The sequence below is a fragment of the Anastrepha ludens genome, chromosome 4 (genome assembly GCF_028408465.1).
Source record: "Anastrepha ludens isolate Willacy chromosome 4, idAnaLude1.1, whole genome shotgun sequence".
Classification (NCBI taxonomy): Eukaryota; Metazoa; Arthropoda; class Insecta; order Diptera; family Tephritidae; genus Anastrepha; species Anastrepha ludens.
In genome coordinates, this window is record NC_071500.1 from 51,744,112 (window position 1) to 51,766,323 (window position 22,212).

Sequence of the window (22,212 nt, forward strand, 5' to 3'; positions counted from 1 at the left end):
TGTCCGTTACCGGATGTTTCGTTGTGCAGGCTGAATTTTCCGACTGTGGGACCAAAAATTCCCTCCTTGCCCACCCTGGCGTTGAAGTCGCCAAGCACGATTTTTATGTCGTGGCGGGGGCAGCGCTCATAGGAACGTTCCAGGCGCTCATAGAAAGAATCTTTGGTCGCATCGTCCTTCTCTTCCGTCGGGGCGTGGGCGCAAATTAGCGATATGTTAAAAAAACGGGCTTTGATGCGGATTGTTGCGAGACCCTCGTCCACCGGAGTGAACGACAGTACTTGGCGACGAAGTCTCTCTCCCACAACAAATCCGACACCGAATTTGCGCTCCTTTACATGGCAGCTGTAGTAGACGTCGCAAGGTCCTATGATTTTCTTTCCTTGCCCCGTCCAACACATCTCTTGCGCGACCGCCATAACTTAAACCATTTTACTAATTCGATTCTACTAAACTGCATTGTATGGGCTTAAGATATTTGCTATAGGCAATATATTCAATAAAATCTTCGAGTCATACTTTCAGCTAATTTCTGCGCAAGTTGTTTTGACTATCCATTTGTTTCCTTTGAGTTTCTGTTTAACTTCACTGATGCCAATAATTTTCAATAGGGTTGGCATCAGGGTACTGTGAAGGCCAATTTAATATTTCAATCCCATTTTCATGTTTCCACTGTACGCACCCTCGGCTTCGACGCTTGGGGTCGTTGTCTTCTTTTAAAATCTAAGGTTGATTAGTTCATCAAACATCTTCGCAGCTTATAGTAATAATGCGTTTTAGTAAATTTTTTCACCAAAATTGCATTTAAGATATCGGTAAACGAAAATGAACGGCCAAATACTTTTCCGGAAAAGCAGCCCCAAACGTGAACCTTAACTGGATGCTTAACAGCTCGTTGAAGTTAACGATTATCAGCAGTACACCACGATCAACATATGCAACTATTCGCCTAATAGGAAGATTCAACCGTAAATATTATGTATGCCCAATTCCGTTTTGAATTTGCCTTAGCTCATGAAAGTATTTTCATTGTAATGAGAGCAGCGATTTTTTCAATGTGGTCCGGAATTTTAGATCTTCTGCAAGTAAAGTCCCCGAATCGTGCCTTTGGACACATTAACACAACATTTTCTTAGGTTAGGTTAGATTGACCTGGCTGGCTGAAAGCCATCACATAGACCTATTGATCCTGAGTGTTACCAGATGGAGCTAGACCCTTACGTTTCTTTGTAGCAGACATCTTGTAATACGTCTGCGTCTTTTGCGAATCTAAGTAAGCTTTGGCGCTCTATCCGCGAGAGGTATTCTAACTTCTCATATTGTAAAGCTACCATTTTAATCTGGTTCTAGCTAATGCATGGCAAAAACATAGAAGGTGTTCTAGCGTTTCCCTCTTTTTAAGTTCATTGCAAAATCTGCAGCTGTCGTCGTTTGTTGTTGTTGTAGCAGCATAAACAATCCCCATACATATACTGGGAATACTGCTGAAGTGACAGTCCTTGGCCGGATATACATCCGGGTCGTTCCGGTTACGTAGAACCGACTGTCGTGGGAACGGACGTATTTATCTGCACTCTGTGTACACATGATTTTCGCGGTTTTGAAAGTGGCTAGATTATTCCACCTCCTATCTATCTGTATTTTCATGTCCGCAGCGATGTCTTTGTATACCGTATTTAAAGGTTTCAGTATGTCGTTTTCTTGTTCGAATTGTCTGTAAACAGGGCTTTTGGCAATCTCATCTACAATTTCGTTTCCTGCAATGCCCTTATGTCCGGGTACCCAATAGATATGCAACCGTCTGTCTGCGGCTAATCTCTCTATGGCTTCCCTGCTTTTTAGAACATTTTTAGATGAAATTTCATATGAGTTTATTGCTTTTATCGCAGCTTGGCTGTCAACGTATATATTTATTTTGGAGTTGCTTGATGTATTTGCGAATGCTATTTCCGCAGCCTTGCCTACAGCAAAGACTTCTGCTTGAAAGATACCCAACTTTTTCTTAAAACCGTTTCATTTTACACAACGATAATTTCGGCTTTGTAACAAAGAAATACATGACAAATACTCCTTTATTTTGTTTTATTTATGTTAAGCTTAGGTCTACTTCCACATGGCCATTTACCTGTGCTATCTATCGGTTTGCATTTTTGTCAGTGCAGTTGTAAAATTATCCTGATATCTGCATTATCCGCATACAATTTTATTTTAAAACCTTTTACTGTGTTAACGATATCAGTTATGTACATAAGGAATGGTATAGGAGTTAATATAGAACCTTGCGACAATGCGACTGGAGGTTCGTTAGATATGAAAAAAAAATATTACAGCTTTGCATTTTCTATCTATTAAGTAACTTTGAAACCACTTTAGTTCGTTTTGTAGTATTTATATTTGTTTATTTTTTTTGTATAAAAATTTCGTGGTTCACGGTTTCGAATGCTCTTTTTAGTTCTAGAAAACTCGTAACTATTCAGCTCTTCTTTTCCTCGCCTTATTCAAAACCGTGTCAGAAGAGCCGTGTGTTCCCACGGTTCTGTGTTACCGAAACGACCCGGGTTTATATCCGGCCAAGGACTGTCACTCCAGCAGCACTTTCCGTATGTAAGTATGGGGAATGCTTATGCTGCTACAACAACAACAAGCCGTGTGTTCCCACGACTGTCGGTTCTACGTTAGCGGAACGAAGCGTATTTATATCCGACTAAGGACTGTCACGGCGGCCGCCGTAGCCGAATGGGTTGGTGCCGGTCCCAGTTCGCTGGCAACAGCGATGCAGTCAACATCGCTTCGCGCGTGAATGCTGTTTTAAAAGTGTGTTAGGATTTTGCAGTGGCGAAAATGTTGACTGATGAACAAAAGCAATTGCGTGTGGAAAAGAGTCGCGAAGTATTGGAAAGTGACGAACAGGATAATACTTTGGACAATTGTATCGCAGGAGATGAAACCTGGTGCTTTGAGTACGATCCTGAGGGCAAGAGAGAGAGTGCGGAGTGGTACACGAGCCAGTCGCCACGAGTCGCGCCTTCTTGGCATGTCGAAATCCGAGGTCAAAACCATGCTGATCATCTTTTTCGACTCTCGAGGCATCGTCCACAAGGAGTTTGTACCTCCAGGAAGCAGTGTAAACGCGGCATTTTACAAAGAAGTGCTCCTTCGGTTGAAAAACCGCGTCGCCCGTTTTCGGCCCGACCTCGTCAATAATTGAACCCTTCATCACGACAATGCACCGACACACACCGTCTTCCTCTGCACCTCTGCATTGGCCAAGATGGGGGTTCCGGTGCTTCCCCACCCTCCCTACCGCCCAGACCTGTCCCCTCCGGATTTCTTGTTCCCGCGCCTGAAAAAAAAGCTGAAGGGGAGGCGATCCAAAAAACTGTGACAGCCGAATTGAACGCGATTCCGGCGGATGAGTTTATTATTATTGTATTATTTAGTGACTGGTATGAATACCAGTGAGTTTAAAAAATGTTTCCTGCAGTGGAAGGACCGCTACCAGCGGTGCATTGACACTTAAGGGTCCTATTTTGAGGAATATTAGTTGTATAAGCCAAAAGGTTTAATAAAACTGCTTAAAAAAAATAAGGCTCATTACTTTTCAATCGAACCCTGTATGTAAGGACTGTCACTACAGCAGTATTCCCCAAACATGTATGGGGAATGTTTAAGCTGCTACAGCAACAACAACAGTGTTGTTTTCTGAATTCCGATTACTCCTTATTTGTTAAGTGGGTTTTTGGTATTGGTGGTATTTTACTAACTTGGTTTTTATAATCGTTTCCATTATTTTTTCGTATGGAACTGTATTTGTAGGGTTTATGTGAGTTTTTCACGCTTTCGATTGTTATTATTGTCGCAATGCCAACTTCCATGCTTTCATTTATAATTTTTGCATAAAAATATGCTGCCTTATTATAATACTATCAGATGATACTTGAGTGAATTTGCGTTGCTGTTGGATTTACAAAAATAAAATGACGAACAACTGTTAAGTACGAAGCAACGAGCTTGGACTTGCACCGATTGCCGATACTGAATTCGATAGAAAACATTTTTAACTAATAAATTTATATAAAATTTAATATTGCCAGTTTTATGTAAATATATGTGTGTATGGATATAATTATATTATTAAAATTTGAAAGTTCATAATTTGGCAGCGGTAAGCAGAAATTAATAGGGTGATTCAATGAGATAATTTGTAATTTTTGTAAATAAAACACAACAAAATTTGGCGAAATTTTTATTTTTTATGTCATAATGTTTACTAATCTATCTTGGGGATCATTGCACTTACTGGACCCACGACAAGATGACAACCATCGAGGAGGATAAGTTGACAACTGACCCTACGCTCCAACCGGAGTTAAAGGAAAATATAAATACACATATGACCATTAAAATAGGGAAATGCAAGACAATAGGAACAAAAAAGAAATATCCATGTGGTCATTAAAAAAGGTACGAAATAGAAATAGATACGTTAAAAGCAGAATTTAGTGAACTTATTAAAAATGCTGTTTAAATTATCGAAGTTTAATCAATAACCGCTGTGTCCACCATGATTGTCAATGACTTTTTGTATTCGATTTGGCATAGAATTGAGAATCCTATAACAGGTTTCTGTGGGATTGGAATATCAGTTCTTTGATTTTTTGCCATAAATCATTCTTATATTTGAATGTTCGCATTTCTTATTTAAATCTTCCCAAAGGTTTCCAAAGCGGTCTAGGTCGGGTGACTAGCTTGACCAATCCATAACTTTAAAATTATTTTGTAAAAACCATTCACGTACTAACATCGAGGAGTGTTTTGAGCCACCGAAATGGCATATTTGCCTGAGCAGATGGTAGCGTCATTTCTTGAAGCATGCCCTCGTAAATAAATTTGTTCATTTTATTTGTTATGGGATGAATACTCCATGCCAAGAGAAGCATCAGCCAATCATTATGTTGCTGCAACCGCGATTGACTTTTCGTTTTGTGAATCGCGGTGAGAACTCTTGTCCTTTAGGACGTCTTGTATTTCGCCCAGCATCATTTCCAAATAAATTTATCTTATATTTATACATATTTTTCACACCGTCGGGTCCACATCACGACTTGTGTTTTTGCGCAAAACTTTTCCTCTTCTTTAAATTTGATTGTTTCTTTACGAGCTACTCTACCTGGTAGGTTTATGTTGTACAATCGACGCCGTACATTTTTCGCTGATACTACGTTGTTGATTTCAGTTGTAATGGCCTTTGATGACTTAAAAGGATCCCTCTTGGCTAGAGTCACAATTAAATTATCAGTATTGTAAGTCATTTTCTTTTTGCCACCACGTCGTTCTGTGGATTTTTTGGGCATAAGGGCATGTACAACAAAATGTTTGGATCGTCCAAGTGGGTCAGCGATAAATTTGTACTTTAGTTTTGTTTTCGAAGATTAACAACAAGTCTCCGCTCATCAGTTGCAATGCTGCGCACAACCTATCTTCCAAAGAAGTTCATATTCATTATTAGTTATTAAATGAACTGTCTAATTCACTACTTACGTTACATTTAATATTTTTCACTTAATTAGTTAAAATGCAAGGGTTATCCGCAAAGTACCTATTTTAGTGGCCACGCTGAATTACACAATGAAGCAGTTATGCCATTTGAAAAAAAAAGAATAATTTCAACAATAGTTTTAAATTTTTCCGAGCAAGAATAAAGGCAGCGTACCTATTTATAGTTCGGGTTGTCATGGTTCAAATTGCAATGTTTTTGCAGCTATTTGACCTAGTAGTTTTATGAGATATATCGTCTTGGGAACTTCGTTAGTAATAGAACCCAATGTTTAAAGCGCTGGCGCTGTCATGTTGAATTGCATATTGAATATTGCCTAAGTCCATATCTAATTCAAGCCATACAAAATTAGTTATCATGTCTCGATAACGTCCACCGTTTATCGTAACAGCGTTAACGATACTATTTTCGAGGAAGTACATTCCTATGACTCCGCCAGCCTTAACAGTGTCTCGTTGTTGGTGTATGTGAATTTTCAATACCGTAAAAGCGACAATTGTACTTGTCCACGTCTCCGTTCAATTGAAAATTTGCCTCGTGCTCTTTTTTCAGAACGACCATTTAACGTTTGGATCATTTTTACGCGTTATTCAACTGAGTATCGCTCCATGATTAAGCTTGCTAAGGATTGTAATACCAATTATCTGGAAAAAAATCAATATATCACAAATAATTATTGTTCGGTATTTTTTTCTGCACTTTGCTTTAATAAAAAGATTTTGTTATATAATATTATTAACTTTACCATAATATTACATCCATAATTAATAATATATCCATAATAATAATTATTATATAGTTACTAAGGAGTCACTAAAATTAGGATAATGCTGTTCGCTTGTGTAGTATGCTTGTTGTTGCATACACGGGTGTAAATGTCAAAGGTTATCTGGAAGAATATTTTTAACCAACACTTTATTGGCAAATGCCTCGAATTAATTCTATTTTATTTTATATATGTTCAATAATATAATTTCAATTTATCTACAATTTCATATTCACAGGAAGTTGAGGCGGAGTTCGATAAGCATGTCAACATTAAGGACATCAGTTGCCATTTATTCGATGTGGATGATGATGCCATCGAATCAATTTACAATTACTGGAAGCTGAAACGCAAATCCCGTCATAATCGTGCTCTGATCCCACCCAAATCTGAAGACGTAGAGATGATAGCCCGTAAGCAGGAGCAACAGGATCTCGAAAATCACAAGTTGGTCGTGCACTTACGTCAGGACTTGGAGCGTGTAAGAAATCTTTGCTATATGGTTAGTAGGCGTGAAAAACTTTCACGATCACTCTTTAAGCTGCGAGAGCAGGTGTTTTATAAGCAAATTTCAGTGCTTAGCGATGAGAATTTGCGGGAAGGTGGTAGTGGTGTTTCCAATGTGCCCAATGCGGCGATTGATGCTAATATTGATGATAGCTTCAAAAATGCCGTAATTTATGCTAATGATGGTCCAACGCTGTACGATAGGTTTTATTCATCGAATAGCGGTGAAAGTATTCCAGCACAGTATCAAAATATTAACTTCATTTTGGAGAAGCTTATAGGTAGTGTGAAAGGAAGTAAGGGAACCGGCAGAGGGGCCGGTGCGCGCACATCTACATCACCGACGAAACGGAAAACGACACAAAGTTCAGCGACGACTGGGGCAAGCAATGCAACCGCGAATTCAAACTCGACGTTTGCACCTGTTTCGGCAGGTAGCAGTCGTGCAAATAGTAATAAGCTTTCGCCAAATAAGAAAGTAAACAATGGTGCAATAGCAATGACACAAGCGAGCAGTGTGGGAGTGCCGACATCAGCAACAATAGTGGGTAATGAAAAGCAGGTAAATTCTAGTCGCCGCATCTCAACCGGCGATCATGGCGGTGGTGGAACGGCAATTGGACCTGCGACGATCACAGCGGTGTCGGAGAAAGGTCGTGCTTCAGTTGCCAAAACAAATACACTCGGCCATTCGGCGACGAATATCAGATCGACGACAGCGGACCCACGTTCTCGTGGTTCAAAAAGTGGCAATGTTGGTGCAAGAAAAATCACAGCTAAAATATTGGCAAATAACTCCGATGGTAGTAGCCATACGACTAATAACAATTCGTCAGGGAGTTCATCCTCCGGTGATGATGACTCGTCATCGGAGGAAGAAGGAACGTCAACCGATTCGGGCAGTTCTGGTTCCGATGATGAATCAGACTCTGGCTCATGCACATCTGCATCGACATCAAGTGCAGGCAGCGAGGCGCAATCCGTTAGAGCAACGGCAGCAACTTCGCGAAAATTATCACCTACCAAACCAAGCGCAACAACTGCCGCTGCGACAGTTTCGAATCAAAATCAGAAGAAGCAAACTTATGCGCGATCCGTGGAATTGCGGCAGAAACAGAGAAGAAAAAGTGGTAGCAATATCACAGCTGCCACGGGAGCGGGACGAGCCGAGGATACAGCAACAACAGTGTTGTCCAGCTCAAGTGATGACGAACAGGATAACCAATCAGTACCTGCCAAACACCAACAACAGCAACAGCAATCTAAGTCAACAAAGCAAAACCATATTAGTCCGAAAAAGTCTACTAGCCTCAGCACAACAAGTACATCCGCAGCAGCAGTGTCAGGGGCACAAACAACAGCAACTACAACGACCACAGCAAATCGTGGACGAGACTTCCTATCACAGATGGCCAAACAGTTGCAACAGGAGAAGGGCTCTGAGAGTACATCCAGCGATGAAAGTGAGGAGCTGTTGCCACTAAAGGCTGCCGATAGAAATGCCAACGGAGCGAGCAGCGCAGCAGTATCAACTACTGTCGTATCATCGATTTTGACGGGGCGCATGGCGTCGACCGTGCAACAAATATATTCTGATTCTGAGAGTATTTCTGGTGGCGAGGCCGATAAAGATGAGCGAGCTGTAGAAAGTAATGTGAGTGACTCACAAAATCAACAAACAATACGCACGAAGGCGGCACTAAAGGAGTTTACATTGCAACAACAACAACAGTCATCTACAGCATTGAGTAACCGCGGAAAGAAGGTGTCGTCGTTAAAATCGACAAGTACACAAAGGACAATTGAAAGAAAGTCAGATAAAAGATTGTCAAGTGGCAGCGGCTTAAATAAGTCCACAACCGAAGCTCATGGCCGAGGGAAAAAGGCCAGTGCAGCGGCTATTGAGCGGCAAAATAAGCTAACGGCAGATTTATTGGTCGTACCACAGCGACAGGCGGCAAAGAAGGCATCTGAAAATATGCGTTCGACAAGCATTTATACGACTTCTGTGTTAGTAACGGCTGGTTCTGCGAGTACATTATTCCCCACAGAGCGTGATACGGCAGAAAAGGCGAAAGATCAGCGCTCAGACAAAGAAAGCGAGAGATCAAGGAGAGATCAAAAGGATATTGGCACGAAGAATGAGGATAAAGCAGAAAAGTTTCGTTCAAAGGATAAAAACCTTAGCAGTGGTGGTATAAAGACTACAGAATCCGAGTTAAAGGAAAAAGAAAGAGAAAAGGAAAGAAATAAAGAAAAAGAAAAAGAGAAGGAGAAGGGAACAGGGAAGCGCGGCCGACCACCGAAGACAACGCGTGACTCAGAAACCATTGCTAGAGCCATATCAGCACAGAAGGACGGCGACCAAGTTTCTAAAAATGACTCCTGTTCTCCGAATCGAGCTCGAAGGGATGATAAGAATGTCGGAAAAACTGTAGAACAGCATAATGCCAAATCTGTACCCACAAGTGCGGACAGAAGTGAACGTATTTCCATAGATCACAACATGGCTGATGCTATAAAGTCTGGCGTGCCAACGACGCTGAAAGCTAATGACCTGAAAGGGAATAATATTCTTGTAGCATATGTGCCCCAGAGGCAAGCTGCTAAAAAAGCAGCTGAACAACTTAAGAGCAGTGGCAAACCTCCTGCTGTAAGTGAAACTACGCAGGATGATAAGGATCGCTTGGAACGCAGTGAAAAGGAAAGCAAATTAAGAACACCCGAGAGTCGTATTGCACGCATGCCGCCTTTACGACGCATGTCCATGCGTGAGAGTACTTCCATAGCTTTAAAAGAAACTGTAACGCCTAAAACACCCACAAGTAGCCGACGGCGCTCTAAGGATACATCTGTCGAAACAACATCACAACAACAGCAACAAACTCCAACGAAGAAAACAATAGTGGCAACGGCATTGTCGGAATCTTCAAGTTCTGGTACAGATGGTAGCACCAGCTCATCATCTTCGGGTGGTAGTACCGGTAGCGGCAGCAGTAGTGACTCGAGTGATGCAGAAAGCGATGTTGTTGCTGAGGGAGAAGAACGTCTTACCCGCGCATCTGCAGCTAATAAGCGTTCTCCGCGTAAATCGATTGACAAACCGCCAGCTGTGACTCGACAGAACTCATCCTCGAATATCACCACTCAAGGCACAGTTGGAGCTACAAAGTCGCCCAAGAGCACCCCTCAAAAGCAACTGCGACGTAATATTAGTAATACTAGCAGCAGTAGTGGCAACGTAGTCGCACCAGATGAGTCTGCGCCAGAAATTAAACAGCATAAATTGACTAAGCGTAAATTATCCTTGGATGATAAGGTAAAGAAGCCAGCAACACTTAAGGCTACTGATTTTGCTATTGTTGTAGACGATGATGAGGAAAGAGCTCCACCAACACAACTCAATTCGATGCGCACACGCGCAATGCGTCGTTCAAAATCAGGCCCATCCTCCCCTCCTCATTCATCGCAATCGACGACTGATCCAGATAAAAAATTCGAACAAAAGGTCCAATCAAAGTCACCGAAGACAGGGTCCTCAACTTCTGATCGCATATCTGAGAGCGACAGTGAAAAGAATAAAACCGTATTAACTTTAACAGAGGAAATAACGCAACGCAAGGCTTCAAACAGCAATTCTAACAGCTCCACCGCAGCAAGTCAACAGGGAAATAGTAAAAATCAGAACAAAAATCAAGGTTCCTTGGATAAACTATTAAATAAATTAGAGCAAGAGGCAAGCAAAAGTTCGACATTCAATGCAGTTGACTCTGTGGCACCACTGCCGGTATCACTGCTCCCAACAAATATTGTTGTAGAAAAAACTGATACCAAAGAAAGAACGCCTACTCCAATTTTACCAGTCATAGATATTTCATCCATTCCTCCACCTAAGCCTCTAAAAATTATCATTGACACGAAAAATGAAAGCGGTGAAGTACCAATGGATATTGATGAAGAGCTTACCACGGCACCTACTCATACAACGTTACCATCAAGCAAGATTTGTGAACTGGAGGACCTGGATGAGCGACCACCAGCAGCCCCCATGCCCGCCTCACCCCCATCTGCAACATCAGTGTCAGATGATGAGCTTTCTAATGCTTCAAATGAACAGAATTGCGTTACTGGTGGCCGAAGACGACGACGTGTACATCGAAGGCATCGACGAACGCGACCTGGAAGTCCCCCTCTGTCACCGGAAGAGGAACATACACATCACACACAGCATCTGCTTAATGAGATGGAGCTGTTGCGAGAGCTCGAAGAAGAACGCAAAATGGCAGCGAACGCTAGCAAATACTCAGCGTCATCTTCGTCACCAGCAGTGGCAGTTATAGCGCCCGAACCTCCGGAGATTATTGAATTGGACTCAAATTCAAACTCGACAGGTAGCGACCGACTCAAACAGCAGCAGCAACAACAAACCACGCAACAACAACAAACTCAGCAAATAAACTCATCACAGCAGGACCAACAAAATCAATTGGATTTAGCTGGGCAACTTGCAAAAGTTTCATCGGTACCACAAACTCCTGCCTCACCTTCGTCCTCTCCCGCTCTAGTGGTAGACATATCTGGCGGAACGCCGCTACAGAAAACAAATCACGAAAGTGGCATAAGTGTACCACCAACACCTCTTAACATTTCATTGCATGAATCTCAAGCTAATATGGACGAAAATTCCCAAGGTACTTTGAATATAACCGATTTGAATTGTAGCAATAGCCGACATCAACCTATTGTGGACACGATACTCGATATGGAGGATAATGCACATCAAAAGCAACGTCAGCAACACCAAAATGCATTCGCAAGTGCTTTGCTTAGTGCAGCATCTTCATTTTCAGCGAATGTGGACGCTGATTCGGTACTAGACGAACCAGCAGATGGTTTAAGCCTTTTGGGTACATCATCTAAAGAGTTAACCGAGGAAGATAGTTTCCTTGCAACGCGAAATCTGGTTGAAAAACTTCGCAAAAAGCGTATTCGTACCGATGAACCCAAAGAAGCCGACTTACTTAAGCCTCCTCCTACTCCAGCAATACCCTCAGTGTTTCCATTCCACAATGCTGCCGATCCAGAAGACATTATTCACGTGCAAAAAGAAAATGCCGCAGCAGCAGAGGCAGCGGCAGCGGCGACAGCGGCAGCTGAGGCAAACAATATCCTCTTTGTCGGTCAAAGTGGTAAAGGTAGCAGTGGACCATTGCAACCTCAGGAGCCACAGAATATTGGTGACATAACAAAGAGCAGCACTATTGGTGTTCCACCTGCGACGGTAACGACAACTTCTGGCGCATTCACTCGAACACCTCACTCGGTAGCCACAACGCCTAATGTTACTCCCAACTCCAATGCTTCCATGAGCGCAATAAATGTTGCCGCTAGTACCAACATGCCAAATAGTAACAACAGCAATACCAACCTCAGTGGTCTAACATACGTTGAGCCGGTGGTAAGCTTCATGGAAAAAACTGTTGCGGCTGACATTTGCAATGCACCGATTTCGCCACTACAACAGCAGCAGCAACAACAACAAACAGGGAACTATGCACAGGTGGAGCAAAGACAGCCACAGCCGCCGGATGTGTCTGAGATAACATCGTTCCTGGAAAAAGAACTCTCCAACAAACCAAATAACAAGGAAAGCGCTGGAAGCAATTTTAATAAACTGCCAAATGCTACAGGAGGAAGTGCCAATGAGGTTCCCGAAGCCCCAGATTTTGTAGACTTGCACGCCGCGGCGGCGAAGGATAATATTGATTTTACTACAGCTAATCGCGTTGGAGGCAACAATAATAAATTGGTGGTTGATTGTGACTATGATGAGAATACCCGTATGCAATCTCCCTATGCGTTGCGTGCCACTCGCCTCTGGAATGAGAATGAGATGATTGCGGCACGACGCTCTTCATCTCCAAGCTCAGTGTCAGAATCGAATGATCAGACGAGTGCAATGGAAATGCAACAACAGCAGCAGCAACACTTACAACAAGTGGGCCACACAATGCAACAACAACAACCAACGTCTCATCTTCAGTCTAAAGATGTGGTCAATAATGCACTGAATGTTCAAGGAGGAGGAATACAACAACCAACAGTTGCGCAAAACTGCAGCAAAGGTTACTTTAATAGGGTTGATTCATACGACATGCCATTTACCCATTCTCAGCAGCAACCGACGCAGCAACAGTCACCTCTGGTCAATGGTATTGATTCAATAATGAATTACAATCAGGGCTATAATCAACAGCAAACAACACCCACGCATACAACACAGCAGCAACAACAACAACAAACAACGCCGAATCAAAGTAATAACCAATACAACGGCGGGTCTGTGAGCCTTTTCCACAATACTCAAACTACCATGCCGGTAATGAATCAAATGCCTTTTGCTCCTAATTCTGCAGTTGGCGCTATGTATCCTACATCCACGAACATGAGTGGTAATATTCCCATGTCAACGGCAACTTCTCAACAGCAACAGCAGCCGACGAACGATGTGGGAATATATAGCATACGCGCTAATGATCCCAATTCAGCGGGCTCAAATAACAGCATATCTGGTGCAGCTCCCCAAACGCAATATGGTGCCGCTGCTTTTACGTCATCAACACACAACTTGGCGTTGACTGCGGCCATAGTTGGCACACCAGGCGGCCCATCATTGCTTGATCACCATTCTCCGCACCAGCAGCAGCATGCCATGCACGCACAACAGTCCGCTGTGCCACAACAACAACCACAAGCTGCCCAATACGGCATGAGTGTGCCGCCTGATAATGGTGCAGCATCCAGTTTGTATAATCAAATGATAATGCCCGTGCAGACTTCAAATCAGCAGCAGCACCAATCGCAAACGCCGCAAAATGCATCACCCACTAAGGAATCGCCATCTAAGCGCTCGTCATCACGTTACAATCAGCAACAACAACAAACACCTCGCAACTCGCACAAGTCCCCTCAAATACAGCACAAATCGCCTGGTAAATCGCCACGTCAAATGGAACTGCTTAGCAAACAGCTACAATTGCAGCAGCAGCAGCAACAACAACAACCGCCGCCACAACAGCAACAAGCTCTTACCGAATTTACAAACATTCCACAGAAACCGCCACCGCCACCACCAAAATATGATCCAATGACGCATACGCTGGCGGGCAAGCCACGTCAGCGCGCACCACGTGGTACTGGTGCTGGCTCGCGTGGTCGTGGACGTGGTCGAGGTAGAGGACGTGGCAGTAGCGCTGCTAACACAGTTATACCGCTACCGCCGCAGATGCAGCACGATGGCAACACACATTACGTGAACAATCTGGTCGGTACACCCTTCGAATTCAATTACGATGAGGATCTGACCACACCGGGCGTCGAGAACTTGCAGTCGTTGCGCGATCGTCGACGTTCGTTTGACGCCCGCTGTAATCAGCAAGCGACTATGTCGCACCCACATCACCAAACAACGTCCGACACACAAAAATATACCAGCCCATCTGCGTATGGCAGTTGCAAGGTGCGCGGTGCTGGCGCCGGCATAGCAAATTCTGCCACTGCTGGTAGCTTGGTGAACTGCAACAATAGTGGCAGTAACAACCGCAATACATCGCATCTAGCGGATGCGCTTAAAGCGAACAATACCACTACGTGCGACCACTCCAATACTCAGCAATCTCTTTTACATTCCATTGTGCAGCCGGTGTTGCCGGGTCCGGTGGACATGCGCACTTATAATGTCTACGAGGCATCCGCGTCGCAAGAGACGTACAACAATAATTTGCTGAGCGATTTCGATTCTGGAGCTGCAGAGCAAACACTTCCTGAATTCGACGAAGAAGATGAGAAGGAGTTCCAGTCAGCTTTGCGTGCTACCGGATCAACTATCTCCACGAAACAATTAACGCCAGCTTCGAGTGGCCTTAATTCCGCTTCAGCTAATGTCAGTGTCAATGCTAATGTGACAGCAACAAGTCTTATTGGAAATTCGAGCACTATGACATCGCTAAGTGAAGTAGCCGCTGCCGGTAGCCTTTCGAATGCCTGTTCAACATCGGTGATTTCGGATCTGGTTATTACGGCTGATTTGCAGACCTCTATGGAGACTACTTCCGAGGAAGTCTCAATTGATTCGGACACGACGCTCACCACTAAAGCTTCGCTTTCCGACTCGCGCAACCAGCTTAAATTAAAAATCAAGGGGCCACTTGCCTGCCCTGATAGCAGCTATAACTACATCTCGTCAAGCACATCAATAGGGGTACATACTACCAGCGCAACGCAGGTCGCTGCCGGAATTGTGCAAACATCGGTGATCGCTGCAAATGTGGTGGGCGGTACCTCAGTAGGGGGCGGAGGCATGAACTCGCGACGCATGCGTAAAAAAGAGTTACTCAGTCTTTATGTTGTACAAAAAGACACTCATGTGGAAGATTCGTCTGGAGGGTTGCCGCCTACTGAGGTAGGTTTGACCAATACTGTGGACAGCTTACGTAAAGGCGATGGCTTGTGCGGTACACTGGATGAATATGGTAGTGAGTTGGGACTTGCAGGGAGCTCGAAGCGGTCTAAGAAAAATTCAGGTCGTGAACTGCGATCAATGGATGCAGCTAGTGATTTAAACGACAATGGTGCAGCATTGGGAAATGACGGGCGTCGACGAAGTGCCTGTTCATCGGGCAGTACAGACGAACGAGGTGGGAAAACTGGAGCAGCATCGAGTGCAGGGAAGAGACGCGGACGAAGCAAAACGGTTGAAGGATCCGAAGATGAGCCCGCACCAAAATTGAAGATCAAAATACGTGGCCTGGCCGACGGAAGTGTGAGTGCAACAACGATAAGTGGCAATTCCACATTCGACAATAGTTACCAGTATGATATGTCGCGGCGCATGGTAGCTTGCCCTCCCAAGAAACGACTGACTTCAAACTACACACCGCACACGTTCGAAGATTATCGTCGTGAATCAATGAACTATCGCAAAATAATTATGCAAGATTTTGGCGAAGACGATGATGAACGCACAAGACGTGGTGCCGGTAGTAGCGTTTTAGATACTTCGGTGTTGCCATCAACCAAAAAACCAAAGTCTTCCAAACCGAAGAAAGATAAGAAAGAAAAAAGGCGTAATAAGGAAAAACAAACATCTCCAGCAACAGCAACAGTTATTGAAAATATGGCGAGTGCGTCACCAGGTGAAGCGCCAAAGCTAATTATACGCTTCGGTAAACGAAAAACCGATGCACCGGAGATTACGGAGCGACCCGCCTCTGAGGAAGCTACGGCTACACCACTAGTGACCGCTGCACCAATTCGTTTGAAATTGGCCCGAGCTTCTGATGGTGATGGGTATGTTATTGGACACAAAAAGAAAAAGGAGAAGCGTTCTCTGACATCCACTTCTACACCAACGTCAACACCTGCCTCAACTCCAGGTGGCAACACAAATTTTACACCTTTAGCGACAGCGACTCCTTCGTCAGCCCACACCACGCCTCCAACCAAAACTATTAGGGATTTAACTGGGGACGATTCTGCCAATTACAATTGCAATGTAAGCGGTGAGCGTACGACTCCAAACGTAGTCGCAATGCTAAATAATTTTGGTGCCGTCAATGCCGGTGGCGGTATTAGTAATCAAGAGGAAACGGATCCGCTTGCCTCTACGCCGAAAGAGGCGAGCACACCGTCTCCGCGATTGGTGATTGACACTTGCAAGGGTGTTGATGTACACGATTCCAATACAGCGAGTTCTTTAGTCGAGGCTATGTCGGTAAGCACAGGCATTGGTGGCAATTTGGGTAGTGATTTTGAGCCCATTGCACCTCTATCGGTTAACTGCAATGTGCTCAGTAGCGGCAATAGCAACAGCCACAGTCATAGCGCTAGCAGCAGCAGTAGCGGTACGAGCGCCAGCGGGAGTAGCATAAGTGGTGGCAGCCTAAATAGTGGCAACAATACAGCAAATAACAATAACAACAACAACAATAGTAGCAGTAATAGTCACAATAACAATAATAATAACAACAGTAACAGTGGTTTACTTCCATTAAACAAAGACTGCGAAGTCAGATGATAATCACGAAATTGGTCCCCACATAGTCATTAGCGGCTTTAGTGGGCGCCATAGTTATAATTAGATATTATGTAGTCGATTGCAAAGTGGGCGCATGTGCAAAGGAACACGTTTACATAGGGACAATGAGACGATCACTCGCCAGAAGGGTAGGGAAACGTACAGATTTTGCGTTTGAGCGTTATATTTTTAACATTATTAAAATTTCACTTTTGTATGATTTTAGGAAAAAACGTGTAATAGGTCAACATATTATTAATTGTTCAAAACACATATACGCATTGTTTTATTTAATTCGAAAAACTTGATTTTAAAAATTATATTTTTATTATGTTGAATATTCTATATTTTTAACTTGACTGAGGCACCACTCCGCCTAGCCATTTTGTATTACAAAAACAGCAAATGGAAGTCGTGAAGTTTCGTAGAATTCAAATGCTTTAAAAAAGATATTTGTCGTAAACTACAAAAAATATTGTCCAATCTTTATGCGACAAAAAAAAAAATTACCATAAATATTAATATGTATATTTTTAGGTTGAATTATTTTATTAGAAAAATTATTTTTATATTTATTGAACAATTTATTGCAGAAAATGCGCATGTATGCTTTATTTTGTGATGAGTGAAAATTTACTTTGTATTGAACTATTCCGTGACGTGTTATTCCAAAAGCAAAACATTGTACATTAAAACTTGTATATTATGTCCTATATTATTGTAAATAATTCAGTTAAAAGTCCAGCACCAGATACATGTGTATATACATGGCTGTCATTAATAAGTAAACAAACGAATTTTATTACCTCAAATCCATATGTTTCGTTGTTCGTTTTCAGAAACTAGAGAGTAACAATTATTTTCGAAAATCCTATATTTAAATGGCGAAGATAAGGAAAAAAATTGAATGAGTTAAAAAGTAGGTAATGACCGCAATGACCGCCATTGTTTTGTGACATTCTTGCTAATCGCATCGGTAAAGAAGGCACATGCAACATTTTCTACACATCTAATGTTAGACTCTTCAATTCCACCACATTTCGTGGTCCTTTTGCACTTATACGAGTTTTGAGCCCATCCGTGATAGATCTGGGCTTTGGGTGGGCCACTCCAAAATATTAATATTGCTTTCAGCAAAGTATTTTTGAGCAATTTTGGCTTTATGTATAGCTGTTATACTATTAATTATTAAAACATTATCTGTATATAAGTTAATCCGCTTTTGCTGTTTTATTTTATTTATATATATAAATTTTTTCGTATAACCCGACCGTGCTTTTCCTACTTCACACGACCTTCAGAAAATGTCTGTCGCAAAAATATTTTTTATTCTTTTATCTGTTTTTTCTGTTGTAATTTTTTAGTTGCTCTTGCGAATATCTACGCCCGCGTCTATTATTTTTAAATTTTTTTTTATCACTTGGCATATGCCAGCTGGTATTTTATTCAACAATTTTGCAATACTTCTGTGAGTTTACCCTTTTTCGTGTAGTTTGATTACAGCTTTTCGTTTCTCTGTGGCTAGACGCGCACAATTTGCCTTGTTTTTAATCGAAAATATTAATTGTACTAAACATTTTTTGTATTTTACGTAAAAAAGTTTACATTAACAGTTTGAAATATCAAAGTATCAAATTTATTAATTTATTATTTGTAAAAAACCCGCAACACCAATAGTTTATAACATACCGTTATGTCTGCAAAAATGTAGTGCAACGCCAAAGCGATGTGCTGGTTTACTTATTTTTGACAACCTCTGTAAATACGCTAATGAAGCTTTCTCATTGACACCTGCCTTTTTATATGTATTGTATATTTTCGAAAAATTGTTTTATCACATTCGGAAGAAAAAATTGCCTTTCCCGAGTGTATTTAGATCCTTAAATTTATCTTTTCAGTAGTAGACTGTTTTGGCAAATATTCTACCAAGTTCCGTTAGAACTTTAGATTGGACTGAACAAATATCTTATTTGACTGAGGTAGTTTAAGCCTTCATTGGCATTTTCTTATTAAAATTTTAAATCAAGGGTACATATATTTCCTCCTGAGGGACATGTGAAATTTCATTGTTTGCTGGGATTGGATAGTAATGCGTATGGCTAGACACACACAAATTTCGGAGGATTTTATTTTTCAGATAATCGAAGGCAGGTTTTATTATAGGTTTTAGATCATTTTTTATTTTATTTGTTATAAACTAAAAAGCAATCACACCGAAGGGGATACACAAATGATTCACGTGTAGCTATAATTATTGCGCTGGCATAACAAAATTTTACCATCTATTTTTTGAATACATATTTTAAAACACCAAGAATGTATATTTTGGGCTTTATGGCGCTCCCTCAATCTCTAATTTCAAATTAAATGACATTTAAACGCGCTGTTGTAATATATTTATATATAAGTATATATAATATATATAACACAAAAATATTTGTAATATATTATAAATACACTTAGAAAAAAAATTGTTAAACAAAAGTCGCCGTCGTATTAGTATAGAACAAAGGAATCATCCCTTAGCAATTAGTAAAAAAAATATAAAAAAAGCAAAAAAAAAAACTTAGACGTAACAGTGAGTATGTTTGTATGATTTGTACACACCTCCCAATTTGTAGATATGTAAGGCATGAATTTAGCATGGCAACATTAGTGTGTTTATTATTTGTATTTTCAATTACTAAATTTTATTTGTTTAAGAGTTATAAGTGAAAATTATTACTACTATTATGCATAAAATACTTCTAACTGGCAGAAAAAACAAAAAATAAAAATAAAAACAAATACAAATACACACATACATTATATGAAAACCTAGTATAATTAAAAATTAAATAAGTGAAAAGTTAATGTTACTGCAGTTGAGAATTAAATTATAAAATGCCAAAAAACCCGCAGTAAAATGAAAGAAAGATATGATATACATATATATTAATACAAATTAATGTATGCAAATGGCATCGCAGAAATTAGTTTTAAAAAAATAGAAACTTGGTAATGATGATGATGATTATTATTATTATTATATTAAATTTAATTAATTGATTAACTGAAACTAATTAATGTTTAAGTAAAACAAGTAATTAAAATATTAAGAATAAACATATTCCAAAATTAATAAACACTTTCAATTGAACGTCATAGATAATCCGTTTAAGGGATGTGGGAAATATGGGGCAATGCTCTTCGACAACTTGCATAGTAGAAGGTTAGTCAATTAACACGTTGTAGTAAGTGCGATTTCACTTCTAGGCGTAAGCCAAACATTTTTTGTAATTGTTTCATTCGTATTTATTAAACAGCATCTAAAGAATGACTGGCCGTCTGCTAATTCGATTATTCGACCAAATTTAGTAACTATTCAGTTAACCAATTAATAGATTAACCAAAATTTTGATTGCTCAAGACTATCATTACTTTAATAATCATCTCCAGGATTAGCCAAATTTCGTGTAGATATTAAATTTGTGCAGAATATTTTTCGAAGATTTTTCTGATACAAAACTTTTATTTCATTAAAAAAAATACAGTTTCATTAAATATTAATAAGCAATCAAAGAAGATTCTCTAAATTGAACATTTAAAAGTGTTATGTTTGTATACGGGGTGGTATTTTTATACATACAACGTATGCACATTAGGGCGGGTCGATTGATTCTTCAAAAATATAACCGACTTTGTTTCGGCGTCTGAAGTATTCTACTGGAAATTCTGAACAAAAAAGTCCTAGGAAGTGTAGCTCTAAAGTGGATTTCGAGCATCATTACTTTTAATTGCAGTTATGCATCCATAATAAATGTTTTTTTGCATTTTTTGAAGAAAATGTTTGTTTAAGGTCTTTTTGTGGGAGTAAATAAAATTTTGATGTTTATTTCGTCCCAACCCACCGCTACTCACAATTTTCAAAGAAATAAAATTGATGTTCACTACTTACAAAAACAAAAATTTTTTTGGAATTATATTATTGCAAATTATTAAAAAAAATATAAAAAAAACATAAGCATTCGTTAATAAACTCCAGCAGTGGAACGTTTTAGAAATAATTATATTCCCCACAACGCTTTATACTTCTTATCAGGTTTAGTCAAGTAGGAAAACTGCATTCTCCAAATTTTGAAATTACCCTCAAAATCCAGTATCAGGCTTGAAAATCCAATCCTTCATATATATGTATATTTGGGATGTTTGATCAAGCTTCTGCTCCTACTTGTGGTGTGCGACTTAAAGTTTTCCACGAATGGAGGAACCTAAAGTTTTACGCCGACTGCGAACGGCAGATGGTTTTTATGAGGAGCTTTTCCATGGCTGAAATACACTCAGACGTTTGCCAATGTCTGCCCCTTAACTTCATAATATAACACACCAAAAATCAAAATTCAATTTAAACACTAGAATTAAATCAAAACGGAAAATATGTTATGGTTAGAGATCAAAAAGACTCAGTTCTTGACGAGTTAAAAGGTTCAAACGTATCCACAAAAATTGTGCCCGTTGCTTTCTACATGAAGTGCTAAACAAATTTTACAATATATATAAAATGTTTCCTTTCTGTGCCGATTTAGCATAAGATGTGCAAAAGGATGAACATTTTGACTCTCCCTAAAATAAAATTCAGACGAAAACTTTCAAATCGCCGATAACGTATATTTTGTTTTGGGTTTGCTACCAGAAACCATTGCCAGAACGTTGCCTTCTGTTGCATTGTATAACGCAACTAGACGATTCGAAAAACAGTTATGTAAGTAAAAATACCAATACCTGTGTTGTTGTGTATTCTAAGTTTTAATGAGCTGGGATTTCGTCATCTATATGATGAATTGGAAAAATCGAAAACAAACGAATTATGGACCTCAACTTGCATATTGGCAATGTGTGTATTCTGAAAAGCAGCAGGTTGTAACTGCTACTGCTACGTCCTCTATAACACAGATGAATTTCTCGCACCCTTAAATATAGCCAGCCCTAAAGGGGACGCCTTGGCCGAATGGGTTGGTGCGTGACTACCATTCGGAATTCAGAGAGAACGTAGGTTGGAATCTTGGTGAAAGACCAAAATGAACAAAAAGATTGTTCTAATAACGATCGCCCCTCGGCAGGCAATGGCAAACCTACGAGTGTATTTCTGCCATGAAAAAGCTCCTAATAAAAAATATCTGCCGTTCGGAGTCGGCTTAAAACTGTAGGTCCCTCCATTTGTGAAACAATATCAATGTTTGAGCTCAAAAATTGCGCTAAGCGCACAACAACACACCGGAAACCAGTTCCACATATAAAAAAAATGAATTTAGTAGATCTGTACATTCA

The 22,212-nt window shown here is 40.7% G+C and overlaps 1 protein-coding gene across 10 annotated transcripts in view; it reads left to right on the forward strand.

Annotated features, from left to right (window-relative positions):
• The window catches only part of LOC128862297 (PHD finger protein rhinoceros), a 30,070-nt gene extending 9,716 nt beyond the window's left edge, over positions 1–20,354 (forward strand). For 9 of the 10 annotated variants that reach the window (XM_054100846.1, XM_054100847.1, XM_054100845.1 and 6 more), the window contains one exon: positions 6,562–20,354. In XM_054100846.1, coding sequence (XP_053956821.1) covers positions 6,562–16,905 — 10,344 coding nt within the window. In that variant the 3' untranslated portion in view covers positions 16,906–20,354. The remainder of the gene's footprint in view (positions 1–6,561) is intronic. The other variant, XR_008454451.1, reaches the window with a different exon arrangement.
• Positions 20,355–22,212: the final 1,858 nt, after the last annotated feature.